Source organism: Giraffa tippelskirchi, chromosome 2 (assembly GCF_054371585.1).
Source record: "Giraffa tippelskirchi isolate mGirTip1 chromosome 2, T2T-mGirTip1v1.2.pri, whole genome shotgun sequence".
NCBI lineage: Eukaryota > Metazoa > Chordata > Mammalia > Artiodactyla > Giraffidae > Giraffa > Giraffa tippelskirchi.
Window position 1 is genome coordinate 84,731,312 of NC_137276.1, and position 19,720 is coordinate 84,751,031.

General features: G+C 39.3%; 1 protein-coding gene and 1 non-coding gene across 7 annotated transcripts in view; one reads left to right on the forward strand and one right to left on the reverse strand.

The window, feature by feature from the left end:
* The window catches only part of LOC145539788 (ceruloplasmin), a 56,053-nt gene that overhangs the window by 11,687 nt on the left and 24,646 nt on the right, over positions 1-19,720 (forward strand). For all 6 annotated transcript variants that reach the window (XR_014077955.1, XR_014077954.1, XM_081573914.1 and 3 more), the window contains exons 3-10: positions 1,707-1,919; positions 2,285-2,458; positions 4,001-4,255; positions 5,523-5,694; positions 9,285-9,424; positions 11,001-11,138; positions 14,106-14,320; positions 17,042-17,192. Coding sequence is in view for 4 of the 6 variants with exons in the window: in XM_081573914.1 (XP_081430040.1) it covers positions 1,707-1,919; positions 2,285-2,458; positions 4,001-4,255; positions 5,523-5,694; positions 9,285-9,424; positions 11,001-11,138; positions 14,106-14,320; positions 17,042-17,192 (1,458 nt within the window). In the remaining 2 variants the exon portion in view is untranslated. The remainder of the gene's footprint in view (positions 1-1,706; positions 1,920-2,284; positions 2,459-4,000; positions 4,256-5,522; positions 5,695-9,284; positions 9,425-11,000; positions 11,139-14,105; positions 14,321-17,041; positions 17,193-19,720) is intronic.
* LOC145540050 (small nucleolar RNA SNORA19) lies at positions 14,867-14,989 on the reverse strand. Its single transcript, XR_014078176.1, has one exon. It is a non-coding gene; the product is annotated as a small nucleolar RNA SNORA19 (small nucleolar RNA).

Sequence of the window (19,720 nt, forward strand, 5' to 3'; positions counted from 1 at the left end):
AAGATGGGGATTGTCTTATCTCTAAGTTCCTACAGGTGAACTTACTGTAACAATTGTCACCTTCCATCCTAACTTTGTTCCAGCTAAGGCAGCATAGTTGTCTCACATGGTAACCAAATAGTGCACATGGCTGGATGATCCTGGAGTCATACTTGAGACACAATTAACCAAAAGGTCACTTAACTATAGGACTTGGAATCCTTAAAGATGGTACAGGAAGAACAAAGATTAGATTTGGTGCTTATGATCTCATTCTTAGTAGATGATGATGGTGATAATGGTGATGATGATGATGGTGATGAAGATGATGACAGGAGATGATGTTTTATTGTTTTTAAAAGCAAGGACTTCAAAATTAATGGGTCCGTGTTTGAGTGCAGCATTGGCTTTTACTTGGCTGAATGACCTTGGACTAGTTACTTAAATTCTCTATGCTTCAGTTTTATCATCTATAAAATAGGAACAGTGAGAGTATATAATAAGAACTCTATAAATGTCAGTTATTATAAAAAAAAATGCTGAGGCCACGCTACAGTTCATGGGACTTATAAGGCTCAAGCTTGGAAATTAGGATACAATTCATTTTAACTAATTATTGGCTTTGCATTTAAAAGCGGGATTGCTTTATAAGGTGAATGTTTTGATCTTTTATATATTTATGTGTTTTTCTAAACAAAATAATTATATTCATAGCATAAAAGTTTACTGCCATCTTATTTTTTACAATTTCATGTTATATTAGGATATAAATAATTTTTACCGATGATCATTGTATTGTGGCTGTGTTAGAAGAAAAAAGAGTACTTATCTTTCAGAGACACATACTCAGTTATTTATAAATGAAATGACATGAGTCAGGAGGCTCACTGATGATGGGGATTAGAGTGGGTAAGAGTATAGATGAAACAAGATTGGCCTTGAGTTGATCACTGGTAAAGCTGAGATTTTGGGCACATGTAAGTTCTTCATATTATTCTCTTAATTTTTGCATATGTTTGGAAAAATACAAAATTAAAGTAAAAATTAAAACAATTCCATGGTTATTTCACAGGCAAGAAAGCTTCAAATTATAAGAGAGGGTAGCCATTTTGCTCTTACTTCCATACCATAACCCCAGGGCAAACACATTTTTTTGCTTTTGTTTTTTAAATACAATTACATTGCATTTTAACGTGACCCTAATTCTGAACTCTCAGAACAAGCGTTTTGTTTTTTTTTAATTGCAAACCCAAAGTCACTATGGGGCTTCCCAAGGGGCGCAATGGTAAAGAAGCTAAGAAGCTACTTGCCAATGATGGACATGGGAAGATCCTCTGGAGAAGGTAATGGCGACCCATTCCAATATTCTTGCCTGGAGAATTCCATGGACAGAGGAGCCTGGCAGGCAGGCTACAGTCCATGGGGTCTCAAAGAGTCAGACATGACTGAGCACCCAGAAGTCACTATGCTCCTGACTCATCTATTACTGCTTCTTGAAGACTCAGTCAAGTATCAAAAATGACATTTTCTGTGAAACTTCCAAACCTTGTTGCCATTAGCCTCTTATTCTTCTGTGCTCAAGTAGAACATCACTGCATTCCCAAGGGGATACATACTAGATATTGAATAAATGTTTGCTGAATGAATTAACAGACCATCTGTTTTTTTCTTTTAAGTTCAAACACATTCAAATTCAACCTGTCATTTCATTGCATGTCGTTTCCTAGGGGCCATTTATCCTGATAACACCACAGGTTTGCAAAAAGCAGATGACAAAGTTCAGCCAGGTGAACAGTGTATGTACATACTGCATGCCATCCCAGAACAAGGTCCTGGTAAGGAAGACAGCAACTGTGTGACCCGGATTTACCATTCCCACATTGATGCTCCAAAAGACATTGCCTCAGGACTCATCGGGCCTTTAATACACTGCAAAAAAGGTACATTTTCTCATTATTAGTCACAATAAATTACCAAAGACAGTAGACAGGGAGGTTCATTCTTTAAATATACATTAAGTCTTCTGTGTTATGACTGAGTAGGGAAGGTAGAGGGGTGGTGAGTCTAGTAAAAACAGAAGGGAAAGGCAGGCAAGGGTAAGGAGAAAAAGGGGTGCATGGAGCAATATTTAGGTTACCGAACATAAATTCCCTAAATATTTCCAAGTCTATGAAACAAGAATGACTGGTCCAGATTTCTGGTCTGTTAGGAAAATAAATACTAAAATTGTTTAAAACTATATGAATCACATGCTAAAATTCATGCTAAAAATTAAGTTCTACTGAAATAGTAATTTTCACTTCAGATTCTCTGGATGAAGAAAAAGAAAAAAATATTGACAAAGAATTTGTGGTAATGTTTTCTGTGGTGGATGAAAATCTCAGCTGGTACCTAGAAGAAAACATTAAAACCTACTGCTCTGAACCAGAGAAGGTTGAAAAAGATAATGAAGACTTCCAGGAGAGTAACAGAATGTATTGTAAGATTACACAGGATCTGTTAACTTTATCTTATTTTTCTCAGTCCATGAATTATGCTAAGTTTATTCCCTTACATGAATAAGTAGTGTATTCTAATCTATGCCCTTGGTAACAAAGCGTATTGGATATGCAAATTGATATTCAGCTAAACAGGTCCAATCAAAACTCTAAGCCAGGTAAAGCCAGATACATCAAACCATTTCAAAACTAATAAGGATAAATCATTATCAATTATGTTTAAATATATATGTGTGTTATATCTACATATTTTTAATTCTCCCAACTCCTTCTAAAAATTAAAGCAGGCAAAAATTATTAAATTATATTGTAAAGCATTGCACTATAGTTAACAAAATAGTTCAAACCACTAATTCTAAAAGGTATTTCTTTTACACACATATTATCCTTCACTACTACCCCCAACTTTGCATCATTTTTCCCTACATTTTAGCTCACTTTACTTCTTCTAAAAATGCTTTCTTTACTGCCTAGGCTTCTCCTTAATTCTCAGAAACAAAATAATGGGTTTAGTAAGATAGTCAATCACTTAGAATTTGCATAAAATTTCAAATCCCTTAATACCAACTAGACCAATAAGTGTAGATTTTTGTTTGTGTTTAGCTTCTTAAAAATAGCTCTTATGCAGAAACTGAGAATGCAATAATAATAAAATCAAAACATAAAAATAAACAAATTAAACACAGGACAGATTTTTGTTTCCAACTTCTGCTTATTTCTGGCTGGAAGATCCTCTTTCCATACTTTAATCCAGCCTCTGTTCTGTGCTAAGCAAAATAGATGTTAGAGACTCAAACTTCCAGTCTTGCTAAGCCTGGTTTGGTATCCCTATTGCATTTAGTTCACTCACAGTACTCCCCAGAACTGATTTCTGCTTTAACTCTAGGACCTCCCAGTTTGAACAGTGGCTCTCAGTGTTTTAGAAGAATCTCGGGCCATCCTGCTTTTGACCTTTTAGATCTTTTCCTCCTTCACATTTCTTCCAATTTTGTCTTTCAAGTTAAAAAAAAAAGCTTCCTTTGTGTTCTTATTGAAAAAGCAATTCACATCACTGTAGAAAATTGGAAAAGTTCTGATAAACAAGCAAGAAAACTGTGACATCATCCATACTGCCACTACCAACATGATGCATGGTTGATTCATTAATAAGCATGTCTTTTTTCTATTTACTATATATGTGTGTGAATTTATATGTATGTATGTATGCACACATTTGTATTTGCAAATACACACATGAACATACCAAGGTGTATAGTTTATAACAAGCAGAGCAAATAGGTTTCATTTCAGTGTTGTGTTCATATGCTAATACTGTGTTGACAAAAAACCTGAGGCTGAATTCAGGTCCAAAATGAAGAGTGCTGTGATTGATTAATAATGTCTGATGTGGGTACAGAAGGGAAGAATAGTGACATGTGTGCCAGGTATTTTCCATCTCAAACTGATTTTATTTTTGTAGCAGTAACTATCAATATTCCAGGCAGCAATATATGTTAGTCACAGTCTCTGCTCTTGACTTACAGCTGTGAATGGATATGCTTTTGGAAGTCTCCCAGGACTCTCCATGTGTGCTGAGGACAGAGTAAAATGGTATCTTTTTGGTATGGGTAATGAAATTGATGTGCACGCAGCTTTCTTCCATGGGCAAGTGTTAACTAGCAGGAACTACCGTGTTGATACAATCAATCTCTTTCCTGCTACCCTCTTTGATGCTCTTATGGTGGCTCAGAACCCTGGACAATGGATGCTTAGCTGTCAGAATCTAAACCATCTGAAAGGTAAGGCATCTTTACCTGAAATTAATTGTCAGTTGAGAAAAGAGACGTGTCTCTGTTACAATATTAATGGGGTGACTATTGGAAATTAGAATCTAAAAGCTAAGTATCTTTGGAATGATCTGAGCTTTGAATTGTTAATTTTATTCCTCTGACAGTATGGATCATAATGTAATTTTTTAAAAAAGACAAAGACTGGAGCAATTATAAAGTAATTAAAACTGAAAATACGTTAATTTTTGGAAAAGAAAAATTGGTCCTGATGTATAGTCCTACCATAAAAGTATAATACTGCTTATAGCTACTCAGATTTGTAAAATATACAATATTTTAAACACCAGAAGATGTGTATATTGGTGCTGAAAAGTAACTTGTGTTTTGACTTGATTCTGTTAAATACAACCAACTTTGTTCTTTATGAGTCCAGCTAATCCTTGGTTTTGCACGCTAAATCTCTCTTCCATCTCTATAATATAAGGAAAAGAAATATCACCAGTTCTTGAAAAATATTAGTTTGTAATATTGGTTTCCTGAAGAAATTAGGTCTAATGTGGATCTTTGAGTAGGTTACTTTGAACTTCAAATATAATCTCATTCATCAAAGGTGACCTTGGCTGCAGCAGGCCCAGCACAGCAGGTGCATAACCATTTTATCTAAGGGAGTGATAAAAATACATAATCACTCTATCCCTCCTCCTCTATCCCATCATATCCCTTAAAATATGGCAAAGCTTCTCTTCATCATTTATTTTTTCTCATTAAAGCATTATCTATTTCAATGCTGACTCACTGATTACATAAAAGAGTGAGGGATTCCTGGCAGGCCAGTGATTAGGACTCTGCTGTTTCACAGCAGAGGGCAAGGGTTCAATCCCTGGCCAGGGATTGAGATCCCACAAGCCACGTGACATAGCCAAAAAAAAAAACAACAGTGAAATAAAACAGTGAAAGTGCGTTTCTCCCCACACCACTTATCTATTAATGTGTCCTATTTTCTTATCATCAAAAGATCGTCATAGTGAAATCCCACTAAAGTTCGTCCACATTTTTGAAAACACAAGTAATACCACTTCTCTATGCCATATAGGCTTTTTTTCACTGCTTGAATTTTCCATGAATGATTCATTTACAGCTGTTTACTCATTCATAGTACTGTTTCTAGCTGTTCATTTCCTCAGTTTCTCTCTGTCATTTCACCGGCAGCATTGATAAGGCATAGGAGAGATAACAATGGCTTCATTAAACTGTGGCTCCTCTCTGTGGTTTTCAGCTGGTTTGCAGGCCTTTTTCTGGGTACAAGACTGTAAGAAGTCTTCATCTGAGGACAATATCCATGGCAAAAATGTTAGACACTACTACATTGCTGCTGAAGAAGTCATCTGGAACTATGCACCCTCCGGTATAGACGCCTTCACCAAAGAAAATTTAAGAGCACCGGGAAGGTAATTCAGAAAAAAAATGATACTATTTCAAAATATGCCTCCTCCTCAAAAAATCATAAAAGGCTATTCAGCCATTAAAATTTTAACTGATACTTGAAATTGAGTAACTAGACTTCTAAATAATTATTGAGGTGTTTGGTAGTGAGTTCAAGTTGGAGAAATAGTACTTCTGAGTCCATGAAAAAGAATAGAAAAGTTGTCAGATGCTCAAGAAAATCCTCAGAAAATGCTGAAAACAAGATCGATTCGTTAGCTTTCCATTCCTGAAACCAGCCTTGTATAATCTAGCAGCATTAGGTGTATTCACAAGGTTGTATAAGCATCAGCACTGTGACTCCCAGAACTTTTTCATCATTTCAAGTAGAAATTCTGTTCAACAGGTCAATTGCTGAGCTCTCCCCAAGCTTGTGACTTCTGAAGCAGAGATTTAAGTCCCTGCTACACTGACAGCCAGATATAATGACTCCCTAAACGGTATCTACAGCCCAGAAGGCTCTTATACATGGCAGATTTGCATTCTGAACTGCTTAGTGGACACCCCAGTTGGATGAGGCCCTCTCCAAATCAGTATGTCCAAGCCTGAACCCTCTGTCTTCCCCACAATTCTGAGCTTTCTCCTCTACACAAATCCCAACGCCTGAGCATTACCCTTGACTCCTTCCCTCCTTCACCAATCCCTCCTTCTCTCATCAAATGCTGCCTCATTATATCCTAAATATCTCTGGAAGTTTGTTTGCTTTGCTTCTCTCCAACCTCTTTGCTAGTACCTCTGAAGTCATCACTACCCTCATCGAGATTTTAAAAGAAGCCTACTGACTTGGCTCCCTACCACTGTCTTCCAACCACTTAAGGAATCCTCCTAAAACACTAACCCTTTTAAAAAAATTACATATATATTTTATATATATATATATATTTTAGCCATGCAGCGTGGCACATGGGATCTTATACTTTCCTTACCAGGGATCAAACCCACACACCCGCATTGGAAGCAGAGTCATAAGCACTGGACCACCAGGGACATCCCGTAAAACAGTAATCCTTAATGCTTCCCTGAGATGTACTGAAACTTTAACTAGTTCCTCCCACCCATCCCCCATCTCTCTAAGCCTCATTCTCCACCCCTCTGTCTTACCCTGCGTGCTATGGTCCTGCCCTATTTTATAAGACATGCTATGCTCACTCTCTTCTCTGAGCCTTCCCACAGGCCATTCCCTCTTTGTAAACACCTGCCCCATTCTCCCCACCACACATATTCCATCTTTTTTATGCCACTTCTCCTCTAGCTAGTTCTTAAAATCTCTTCTTTAGAAAGCCTTTGAGGCCTCTCCCCACTCTCCGTAACTCCAGGAGAAATGTTTCATAACACCCTGTGCTTGTTACGTGTTGTTATATCGAACAGTCTGTAGTCTGTCTTCTGGGACAGATGCAAAGTCCATGTGGACAACGATGGGTCCCTTTGCCTATAGGTATGTCATCATCATATGACAGGGTTCCTGGCAAAGAGCAGGTGTTCAGTACATTTGTCTGTATGGGAGAAGAGATGAATGAGGCAGCTTTGTCAGGTCAAATGCTTTTCTGAGATTTAATTTCTTCATCTGTAAAATGAAGAGACTAGGGAGGGAGTGATGGGAGTGATTAAGATGGCAGAAGAGTAGGACCTGGAGCTCACCTCCTCCCACAAATACATCAGAAATATGTCAAGATGTGGAACGATTCTCACAGAACATCTACCGAATGTTGGCAGAGGACCTCAGACTTCTGAAATGGCAAGAAAATCTCCACATAACTGGGTAGGACAAATGAAGAAAAAAGAGAGAGAGAGAGAGAAAGGAACTGGGACAGGATCTGTGCCCCTGGGAGGGAGCTGTGAGAGAAGAAAGGTTCCTGCACCCTGGAAGTCCCCTCACTGGCGGGACAGAGGGGGAGCTTCGCCTCAGAGGAGAGCACAACAACCAGTTTGCAGAAGGAAAAATGGAGAGGGGCCTGCACAGACAGTCAATACCAAGGCCCTGAGCTCCCCAGCCTGAGATGCCCGATGCAGATGGGGGCTGGATGCTGAAGCTCAGGCTTTGGAGGTCAGACCCAGGGAGAGAACTGGGGTGGGCTGCGCCAGAGACAGCCTGAAGGGGCTGGAGTGTGAGTGACTGAGAGTGTAGAGCGCCATTGTTGGGGGCTGTGAGAGGGGAGGGGTGGGATCCCCAGAGGAGCATCTTTCCCTGTGTGCCATCAGGCAATGGGCCACATCACAGGATCCCAGGAGTGCTGGCAGGCCACCGCATCTGCACACCCTCCTCAAGGGGATAATGGAGGCACACCCTGAGGAAAGGGTGGAAGGCATCCAAACTCAAAGCAGCCCTTGGGCCAAAAACTATTAAACCCACACAAGCTACACAGGAGCGCTTCCGCATGTGTACAGCCTTCCATGACTATGGTAGATAACTGTTTCTCCTAAACTCAGAGTGAGAGAAATGTAAGTACAATGAAGAAGTAGACAAACCACTTCCAGTTAAAAGACCAAGAGAAATCACCTGAAGGAACAAACAAAACAGACCACTTCAGTGTAACAGACACCAGGTTCAAACACGTGGTCATGCAGCCATGAAAATGAACAAATTTGAGTCAGTTCTAGTGAGGATGAACATACAGCCTGTTATACAGAGTGAAGTCAGTCAGACAAATATCGTATATTAACACATACTTATGGAATCTAGAAAAAATGGTACTGATGAACCTATTTGCAGGGCAGGAATAGAGACTCAGATGAACCTATTTGCAGGGCAGGAATAGAGACTCAGATGTAGAGAACAGACTTCTGGACACAGCAGGGGAAGGATAGGGTGGGATGAATTGAGAGAGTAGCATCGAAATATGTACATTGCCATATGTAAAATAAATAGCTAATGGGTTGCTGTATGACATAAGGAGCTCAACCTGGTGGTCTGCGACAACCTAGAAGGGTGGGATGGGGTGGGAAGTGGGAGGGAGATTCACGAGGGAGGGAACATATGTGTACTTAAGGCTGATCCATGCTGATGTATGGCAGAAACAAACATCACATTGTAAAGCAATTATCCTCTAATGAAAAATAGACAAATTTTTTTAAAAAAGAAAAGATATCATGAAAAAGAAATTACGAAAGACTATCAACAGAAATGCAGAGTACTGTAAAATGGGGAGAATAATACCAATTTTGTTGCATCGTCATGTGAGTTTCAGACAATAAATGAACGTTTCTGAGTGCTAAAATGCAATAAACAGTAGTTACTCTATTTTTAGATATTTCATAATTTATTTAAAAGATTCTATTGTAGGACAAGTTATTAACTGTCAGGGGTCGACATGGGTCCTCTTGAAATTTTTTTTCACTTCACTTAAAAAAAAAAATTAAATCTCTGTGCCATGAATCTCCACCCCCAATCTTAACTTCTTTCTACAGAATGCCTAGTACTATCTGCTTGTTTGAGTATTTGGAAAATCATGGGTAATAATTCTAAGCCTCTGTCAGAACTTTTCAATTAGTATCTTGTGTGTCTACTGGGCTCTGTTCTGCTCTCAGCTCCAGAACTAAACTCTTTCTCTTTTGGCAGTGCTTCAGAGGCATTTTTTGAACAGGGTCCTACAAGAATTGGAGGCTCGTATAAAAAGCTGGTTTATCGTGAGTACACAGATGCCTCCTTCTCTAATCAAAAAGAGAGAGGCCCTGAAGAGGAACATCTTGGCATCCTGGGTAAGTCTGCACAGAATACGTATGTACTAACGTACTCTTGGGCTTCCCCGGTGGCTCAGCAGTAAAGAATCTGCCTGTCAATGCAGATGCAGGAGATGGAGGTTCTATCTCTGGGTTGGGAAGACCCTCTGGTGAAGGAAATGGCAACCCACTCCAGTATTCTTGCTTGGGGAATCCCGTGGACAGAGGAGCCTGGGGGGCTACAGTCCATGGGGCCACAAAAGAGTCAGACACAACTTGGCAACTAAATGACAGCACCAATGTACTCTTCCTTTGAACTACAACCAACATAAGAAATGTTCGATGCATGAGGCAGGGTGCTCAGGGTTGCTGCACTGGGATGACCCTGAGAGATGGGATGGGTAGGGAGGTGGGAGGGGGGTTCAGGATGGGGGACACATGTACACTCATGGCTGATTCATGTGAATGTATGGGAAAACCACCACAATAATGTAAAGTTATTAGCCTCCAATTAAAATAAAAATTTTAAAAAAGAAAAAAAAAAAGAACAGAAGCTTCAGAATCTGCAGCATGATTTCTACATACAAACTATTCATGGAGGAGCAGACATCAATAAAATGCAGTAGCCAATCATTTGCCCAAATGTAAATTTACCCATAGTAAATCACAACATGAAAAGCCAAGCTGACTCCAATTGAATGTCTTTTTTCTTTCTCCAAAGAGTTAAGGGGTGACTTTGTTTTAATAGACAATGAAACTATTAGCTTCTGCTTTTAGTTAAAGGTACATTCCCTTAGAAATAAAATCCAGCTACTAATGAGACAGTGGGTTTGTTTTAGAGCCTCCTTCACCCCGGGCCGAACCCAGAGATCTCTTCTTGCAAAGGCACATGGCAGAATAGAAAGCACAGGGATTCAGATTGTCCTCACTGTTCACCTATTAGCTGTGTGACCTTTGAAATACTCAACTCTCTGTGCACGTTTCCTTTCTATAAAACGAGAATGACAGCAACAACAATAGTCCCTACCTCATAAAGCAGTCATAAGGATTAAATGAGTTAATTCACATAAATACTCAGAACACATAGGAAGCTCTCAATAAATATCATTTTATTTATTACATAAAATACTTGTGTACTATATATGTTTTTATTCTTTATTTAGTAATAATATTAACTTTGGTGATGGAAATACACAACAGTGTTGCTTTTCACATCCAAGACAAATTTAACTTACCCCCTTTGGGTGGTCAATGTTTATGGCATTCTCCTGGCTCTTGGGATCAAATAGCACACGTCTGGTCCACAGTAAACTAGGATGAGGAGAGTGCAGGTACTGAGTAGTTTTATAGCTGTGTAAAGCTTGCGAACCGACTTGGTTAAACATGGTAACAAATTTCATTACTTGAAGTTAACTCAAAAAACCCTTCTCATCTCTTTCCAGACTCCCCATGTCAAATTGAGAATGGACTTTGAAAAAACCAAGCTTTCCATTTGCCACAATAAGCATGTTGCTTCCAGAGGTTCTTTTTAGAGGACAAGACAGAGAAATCAACTGTCTTATGTATTCTGTAGGTTAGATATCAGGGAGGATAATAATTCTCTCTTTATGCCTAGGTCCCGTCATTTCTGCAGAGGTGGGAGACACCATCCGAGTCACCTTCCATAACAAAGCAGCACATCCCCTCAGTATTGAGCCCATTGGAGTGAGAGTTGATAAGAGCAATGAGGGCACATACTATTCACCAAGTGGAAGTGAGTATAACATTTGGTAATCAAGCAATAATGTTTATAACCCACTGTGCTGGTCACCCCAGGAAAACAGCCCTGAAAAAACCAAAGGCCGTAACTTCTGAGGAATCTTCTCATATACCATCCTCAGGCATCATGCCAGGAAGCAAGTCAATCTCTTCTGCTACCATTTGCGGTTGGTTTGTGAAATTCCGTCCTATCTTAAGTGGGTGATTAATGATAAAACTGAAAGTAACTTACTTGGATTGTATCAATTACACATTTCCAGAGTTCCCTTTGGGTGACTGCTAAATTTGAAAAAATATTCTTGCAGTTATAAGATCAGATGTACATTTTCAGTTCAGTTCAGTTAAGTAGCTCAGTCGTGTCCGACTCTTTGCGACCCCATGAATTGCAGCACGCCAGGCCTCTCTGTCCATCACCAACTCCCGGAGTCTACCCAAACCCATGTCCATTGAGTTGGTGATGCCATTCGACCATCTCATCCTCTGTCTTCCCCTTCTCCTCCCGCCCCCAATCCTACTCAGCATTAGGGTCTTTTCCAATGAGTCAACCCTTAGCATGAGGTGGCCAAAGTATTGGAGTTTCAGCTTCAACATCAGATCTTCCAATGAACACCCAGGATTGATCTCTTTTAGGATGGATTGATTGGATCTCCTTGCAGTCCAAGGGACTCTCAAGAGTCTTCTCCAACACCACACTTCAAAAGCATCAATTCTGCGGCGCTCAGCTTTCTTCACCGTCCAACTCTCACATCCACACATGACCACTGGAAAAACCATAGCCTTGACTAGATGGACTTTTGTTGGCAAAGTAATGTCTCTGCTTTTAAATATGCTATTTAGGTTGGCCATAACCTTCCTTCCAAGGAGTAAGCATCTTTTAATTTCATGGCTGCAGTCACCATCAGCAGTGATTCTGGAGCCCAAAAAAGGAAAGTCTGACACTGTTTCCACTGTTTCCCCATCTATTTCCCATGGAGTGATGGGACCAGATGCCATGATCTTAGTTTTCTGAACGTTGAGCTTTAAGCCAACTTTTTCACTCTCCTCCTTCACCTTCATCAAGAGGCTCTTTAGTTCTTCTTCACTCTCTGCCATAAGGGTGGTGTCATCCACATATCTGAGGTTATTGATATTTCTCCCGGCAATCTTGATTCCAGCTTGTGTTTCTTCCAGCCCAGTGTTTCTCAAGATGTACTCTGCATATAAGTTAAATAAGCAGGGTGACAATATACAGCCTTGATGTACTCCTTTTCCTATTTGGAACCAGTCTGTTGTTCCATGTCCAGTTCTAACTGTTGCTTCCTGACCTGCATACAGGTTTCTCAAGAGACAGGTCAGATGGTCTGGTATTCCCATCTCTTTCAGAATTTTCCACAGTTTATTGTGATCCACACAGTCAAAGGCTTTGGCATAGTCAATAGAGCAGAAACAGATGTTTTTCTGGAACTCTCTTGCTTTTTCGATGATCCAGTGGATATTGGCAATTTGATCTCTGGTTCCTCCGCCCTTTCTAAAACCAGCTTGAACATCTGGAAGTTCACGGTTCATGTATTGCTGAAGCCTGGCTTGGAGAATTTTGAGCATTACTTTACTAGCATGTGAGATGAGTGCAATTGTGCGGTAGTTTGACTATTCTTTGGCATTGCCTTTCTTTGGGATTGGAACGAAAACTGACCTTTTCCAGTCCTGTGGCCACTGCTGAGTTTTCCAAATTTGCTGGCATATCGAGTGCAGCACTTTCACAGCATCAGCTTTCAGAATTTGAAATAGCTCAACTGGAATTCCATCCCCTCCACTAGCTTTGTTCATAGTGATGCTTTCTAAGGCCCACTTGACTTCACATTCCAGGATGTCTGGCTCTAGGTGAGTGATCACACCATCGTGATTATCTGGGTCGTGAAGATCTGTTTTGTACAGTTCTTCTGTGTATTCTTGCCACCTCTTCTTAATATCTTCTGCTTCTGTTAGGTCCATACCATTTCTGTCCTTTATCGAGCCTATCTTTGCATGAAATGTTCCTTTGGTATCTCTAATTTTCTTGATGTACATTTTAGGATGTTTTAAAAATATAAAAAGTTGTAGCCAAAAATAATACCCATAGTTCTATAGCCAACCACTATTATATTTCTGCATAAGTCCTTCACTCTTCCCTCTGTGCACATATTTTGATATCATAGTATTTAAATATGAAAAAGTGAAAGTGTTAGGCACTCAGTCATGTCTGACTCTTTGTGACCCCATGGACTGTAGCCCTCCACTCCACTGCCCCAAGCTCCTCTGTCCATGGAGTTTTCAAGGCAAGAATAATGGCGTGGGAAGCCATTCCTTTCTCCAGGGGGTCTTCCCAACCCAGGTATTAAACCCATGTCTCCTGCATTGCAAGTGGACTGTCTATAGTCTGAGCCAGCAGGGAAGCCCTAGTATATAAATATACTTATCACTATAATTTTGTACCAGAGTTTGGTTTCTTAGCATTATAAATATTTTATAAGCATAATTTTAATGATTCAAAATGTTCCACTATATGAAAGTATTTAGGTATTTTTGTAGGTCAAGGCTAGCCAATGAAGACCCTATTCTGGGTCTTAGATTTCTTTTATCCTCACATGTAGGACGGGGCTAGGGAGTTTTGTGGGATCTCTCTTGTAAGGGCAATAACCCCATTCAGAAAGGCTCCACTCTCATAACCTTGTCACCTCTCACCTCAAATACTATCATATTGGGCATTAGGATTCTAATATATGAATTTTGGAGAAACATAAACATTCAGAGCATAGCAGGCACCAATCTCAGACAGAGGTGTAGAGACTTCCTAGGGGAAATCATCCCTATTTGTGACCTGACACCAGTGAACAAGTAGGATAAGGAGCACAAAAGTAGAGTAGACTAAACCTAGTCTACTCCATGGCTCAAATGACCACATTAGAAAGCAAAATTAACCTGCCCCATGTGACCTTTCTTACAGGTGAGCCTCCTCCTTCAGGCTCCCATGTGGCACCCAAAGGAACGTTCACCTATGAGTGGACTGTCCCCAATGAAGTGGGACCCACTTACAAAGATCCTGTCTGTCTAGCTAAGATGTATTATTCTGCAGTGGATCCCACCAAAGATATATTTACTGGGCTTATCGGGCCAATGAAAATATGCCGGAATGGAAGTTTACTTGCAAATGGGAGACTGGTAAGTCCAATGAGGGAAAATGAAAATGATTTTCAAATCCCTTTGAATTATCATTATTATAAGGAAAATTCTGCGGTTTGAGGCTGTGAGGGTTCCATGTGCGTGCATGCATGCTTAGTAGCTTTAGTAGTGTCTGGCTCTTTGCGACCCCATGGACTGTAGCTCACCAGGCTCCTCTGTCCATGGGATTCTCCAGGCAAGAATACTGGAGTGGGTTGCCATACTCTCCAGGGGTTCTTCCCTAACCAGGAATCAAACCCATGTCTCTTGCATTGGCAGCAGATTCTTTACCACTGAGCCTCCAGGAAAGCCCAAGTGTTCCACACATAATACTTGTTACAATTTTTTGTTTAGGCTTATATCTGTATTGTGTGGAGACTCTCTGACTAATAGGATTGCTTCAAAATGAGTTGGAAACAAGATTTTCCTTGGAATCCAAAGTCTTTTATGATACAATTCAACACACACATTTCAAAAAATCACCTATTAATGATAATAAGTCAGTTAACATTCACTGAGGAAAATATTGCTTTAAATATTTTTTATATTTGTCTGAAGGAGACTGGCATATTACTATTTAGTTATACTGCTAATTAACCTTCAATTATTTGTATAACATGTAAGAAATAACACTGCTCACACATCCGTAAATAATTTTTAGAAATGGGAAAATGACCCTCTGATCTAGAAACAGAAATACTTATTCTAACCATTGTTTTTATCTCTAAAATAAATATTGCAATATAAATCTTTAAAAGAGAAAGATTCCTTTGAAAATGCATTCAATACAATTACCACACCTTAAAGCATCAAAAACCATACATTTTTATTTGGTTTTGCTTAAAATAAAACATTTCAGCCTCTCAGTTTATGTTTAATTATATTCCATACATTATGACTTATAGTATTCTCCTAGACATTACTTATTAAATCCTTAGAAATTCATTTTTGTTTCTTCTTTGATCTAAGAATTACTTGAACCAAATATGGTCTTTTCATTTTTTTACTTTTTGTCCTTTTATGAGTAATTTTCAGTTTTATTGCATTATAATTAGGAAATATGACTTGTAAACTTTTCTCTGTTTTCAGAGAAGTTTTCTTCACTGAAGAAACTAAAGAGAAGTTTTCTCTGTAGGTCAGCATGCAAGAGGTGATAGCAGCTCCCATCTGGAATCCTGACACATCTGAAAATGTCACTTTGTTGTGCTTTGCTTGGTGTAGAGTTTGTCTATCATAATCTTTTCCCCTCAAAACAGTACTTGCTACTCCATCTTACTCTGACATTTATTGTTCTAGAGAAGTTCGATGTTCATAACTTTTAAAATGGATTATTCTAGAAATTTTTCTATCTCTGAAATCAAAAAATTTTAGCAGGATATTTTTAGGTATAGGACTATATTACTAATTTTGTCTTGCTTTCAGTGAAGTTTTTGAATCTGAGTAGTCTTTCCCTTTTATAGTGGTGAACATTTCCACTATTATTTATTACTATTAGGTAGTAACTTCTCTCAAATAATTACTATGTGCATATTTTTCATCTTTAAATCTTTTCTTCTGACTTATGGGAGCTTTCTTAAGACCATCTGCATCACTATTAATAATTCAGTTGTTTACAGGGTCTAACCTTCTTAGATTTTTAAAGTTTGATAATCATGTTTTTCATCTGCAAAAATGATCTCAGGGAAAAGATATGCCATAATCCCTCAAGTTTTCTTTTCTTGAAGGGAGTACTTGTTCTCAGGGATTCATGCTTTGATTCCCTAGTCCAATTGCCTTCTTGTCAATACTGAATTATTACAGATAGCATTTCTGCTTCCTTATTTTTCACCAGGGACAGGGAGGGGAGGTGAGAATGTCTAGAATGTGTGAATTCTTGCTCCAAATCACTTGCAGGCTATTTCTTCTCTTAAGATGTATCTGCTTCCACCTGCTCTGTCTTATAGGAATTCTTCAAGCTTTCATAACTATGGATAACACCTTCCCTAATTTATAGCACAAGTACCTATCACCCCCTCCCCACTTAACAATTTTGAGAGGTGAGTTCAAGTGGAATGAGGAGTGTCAGAACTTTTAGGTGCAGAAAGAGGCTTAGATTATTGTGTTGAACTAAAAATCCACTACACAGGTATCAGTCAGAAATGTAGATGGACCTAGATAGAGGCTGTCATACAGAGTGATGCAAGTCAGAAAGAGAAAAACAAATATCATATATTAAGCATATATGTGGAATCTAGAAAAACGGTACAGATGAACCTATTTGAAAAGGAGAAATAAAGACACAGGTGTACGGACATCAAAGAGGGGAAGGGAGGTGGGATGAACTGGGAGACTGGAATTGACATATATACATTACTATGTATAAAATAGATAACCAATGAGAACTTACTATATAGCACAGGGAACTCTATTCAATGCTCTGTGGTGACTTAAATGGGAAGGAATTCACAAAAAGGGGGGTGATATATGTATATGTATTGCTTATTTACTTGGCTGTTCAGCAGAAACTAACACAACCTTGTAAAGCAACTATACTCCAATACACATAAAAAACCTCTGGTGGTCAATAGGAGTATTTTGTGAGTTCCATTTACAAAGTGGAATGGAAACTTCAGTTCTTGTCCTTCTTTTAGCAGGTGTATGCATAAATAGTATTGTGCATATAGAAGTGTTTCTGGTTTACTCATTCTGCCTTAACCTCATTGTTCTTATTTTGATTTTCAGAAAAATGTAGACAAGGAGTTCTATTTGTTTCCTACAGTGTTTGATGAGAATGAGAGTTTACTCCTAGATGATAATATTAAAATGTTTACAACAGCACCTGATCAGGTGGATAAGGAAAATGAAGACTTTCAGGAATCTAATAAGATGCACTGTAAGTACTGCATCATCCACCAATATCAAGCTATTTCAGCACTGCACATGTAATGCTTTTAATTAAGCTAAAATACTAATAGCTTTGCCCACTGATTGTTTTAATAAATAATTAAATACCATAGTGCTCTAAGGGTAATATTGTTAATTATTTGACATATCAGTCAACTGAATCTTAGTTTCACTTAATTCAGAAAAATAGAACATATAACATATGCCAATTAGATCAGTTCAGTTCAGTCAGTCATGTCTGACTCTTTGCGACCCCATGGACTGCAGCATGTCAGGCCTCCCTGTCCATCACCAACTCCTGGAGCTTGCTCAAACTCATGTCCATTGAGTCGGTGATGCCATCCAACCATCTCATCCTTTGTCATCCCCTTCTCCTCCTGCCCTCAATCTTTCCCAGCATCAGGGTCTTTCCCAATGAGTCAGTTCTTAGCATCAGGTGGCCAAAGTATTACAGTTTCAGCTTCAGCATCAGTCCTCCCAAAGAATATTCAGGACAGATTTCCTTTAGGATGGGCTGGTTGGATCTCCTTGCAGTCCACAGGACTCTCAAGAGTCTTCTCCAACACCACAGTTCAAAAGCATCAATTCTTTGGTGCTTAGCTTTCTTTATAGTCCAACTCTCACACCCATACATGACTACTGGAAAAACCACAGCTTTGACTAGATGGACCTTTGTTGGCAAAGTAATGTCTCTGCTTTTTAATATGCTGTCTAGGTTGGTCATAACTTTTCTTCCAGTTAGATGCATAGTCCTTAAAATGTAGTCCCTAGGTCAGCTGCTTCAGCATCACCCAGGACTTGCCAGAAATGCAGATTCTTGGACTCCAATCCCAACCTACTGAATCAGAAACTTTAGGTGTGGGGCTTGAAATTTGTGTTTAACAAATCCTCTGTGTTATTCTGATGTATGCTTAAATTTGAGAGTTACTGGATTAGATACTTTTCTTAACTGTGGCTTAATAAAGACAGGCTTCCTTTATGGTTTCTACTCTGAATAAACTTCAATGATTCTCATCTTTGACTACCCATAAAATCCCCTGAGAGTTTAAAAAAACACAAAGACTATTAAAACTGTTTTTTAAATGCTCATCACAATCTACAGAGATTTTTATTTCATTGAAACAGCACCAGATTTACTTTTTAGCTCCTCTGAAAGTGAAAGTGAAGTCACTCAGTCGTGTCCAACTCTTTGCAACCCCATGGACAGTATCCTACCAGGCTCCTCCGTCCATGGGATTTTCCAGGCAAGAGTACTGGAGTGGGTTGCCATTTCCTTCTCCAGGGGATCTTCCAGACCCAGGGATCGAACCCAGGTCTCCCACATTGCAGGCAGATACTTTACCCTCTGAACCACCAGTGAAGCTCCTAGTTTAATTCTAAAATGCAGTTAGAGTTTAGAGATAGTGAGCTAATTGTTCAAAATGTCCACACCACTAATGCACAACATGTGAAAATTGTAACTAGAAGAAAAAAAAGTAAAGTTGTATTACAAACTGAACTCCTCCTCTTTGAACTCCTTTTTATGGTAAGTCATGTCTGACTCTTTGCGACCCCATGGACTGTAGCCAGCCAGGCTCCTCTATCCATGGGATTTCCCAGGCAAGAATACTGGCATGGGTTGCCATTTCCTCCTCCAGGGGATCTTCCCAATCCAGGGATTGAATCTGTGTCTCCTACATCTGCACTGGTAGGTGGATTCTTTACCACTGTGCCACCTGGGAAGCCCAATACAAACTGACGTTGTTTTCCAAATTGGATTGATAATAGTCACACTACCCATAACAATCTTTATTTTGCATTTTGGAGGAGTCAAGAATATTATCTATTAAAAACAGCAATGAGAGGAAACTTCCTGCACATACTCTTCCCTGTTATTTAAGATGAATCAGAGAATTTTCCATCTAGGGCAACAAACACATTCGCAGTCTACAGCACCTAGGAAGAACTGTTATTATTCATCCATTTGGGTGCTCACAAATATAGCCCTTGGAGAACTGAGAAATAACTCACTGAGAAGAATAGTGAGATTCCCAGGGCCCAGAACTTTAAGAACCCGGCATTCATGAGACTCCCCTGGTAATCCAGTAGTTAAGAATCCTCCTTGCCATGCAGAGGACATGGGTTCTATGCCTGATTGCAAAACTAAGATCCCACACGCTGCAGAGCAACTAAACCCTCGCACTACAACTGCTTAGCCCATGCACCTCAATTAGACAGCCCATGAGCCACAACTAGAGAGTCTGTGTGCTGCAGCAAAAGATCCTGTGTGACACAATGAACAGTCTGCAACTAAGACCTGACACAGCCAAATAAATATTAAAAAAAAAGAAGAAGAACCATGCATTCAGCTCTATGTCCTCCACCCAGGGCTTGCCTGGAAGTGTTGAGTTCAGCAAGGAGTTCTAGAGACATTGTTGACATGTAAAGGGGTGGGCAGGCCCAAATGAGTCTTTTAAAAATTAAATAAACCCAGTCAGCTCTGGAAAGTCTGAGAGGTTGTCATGAAGTAGGATATAC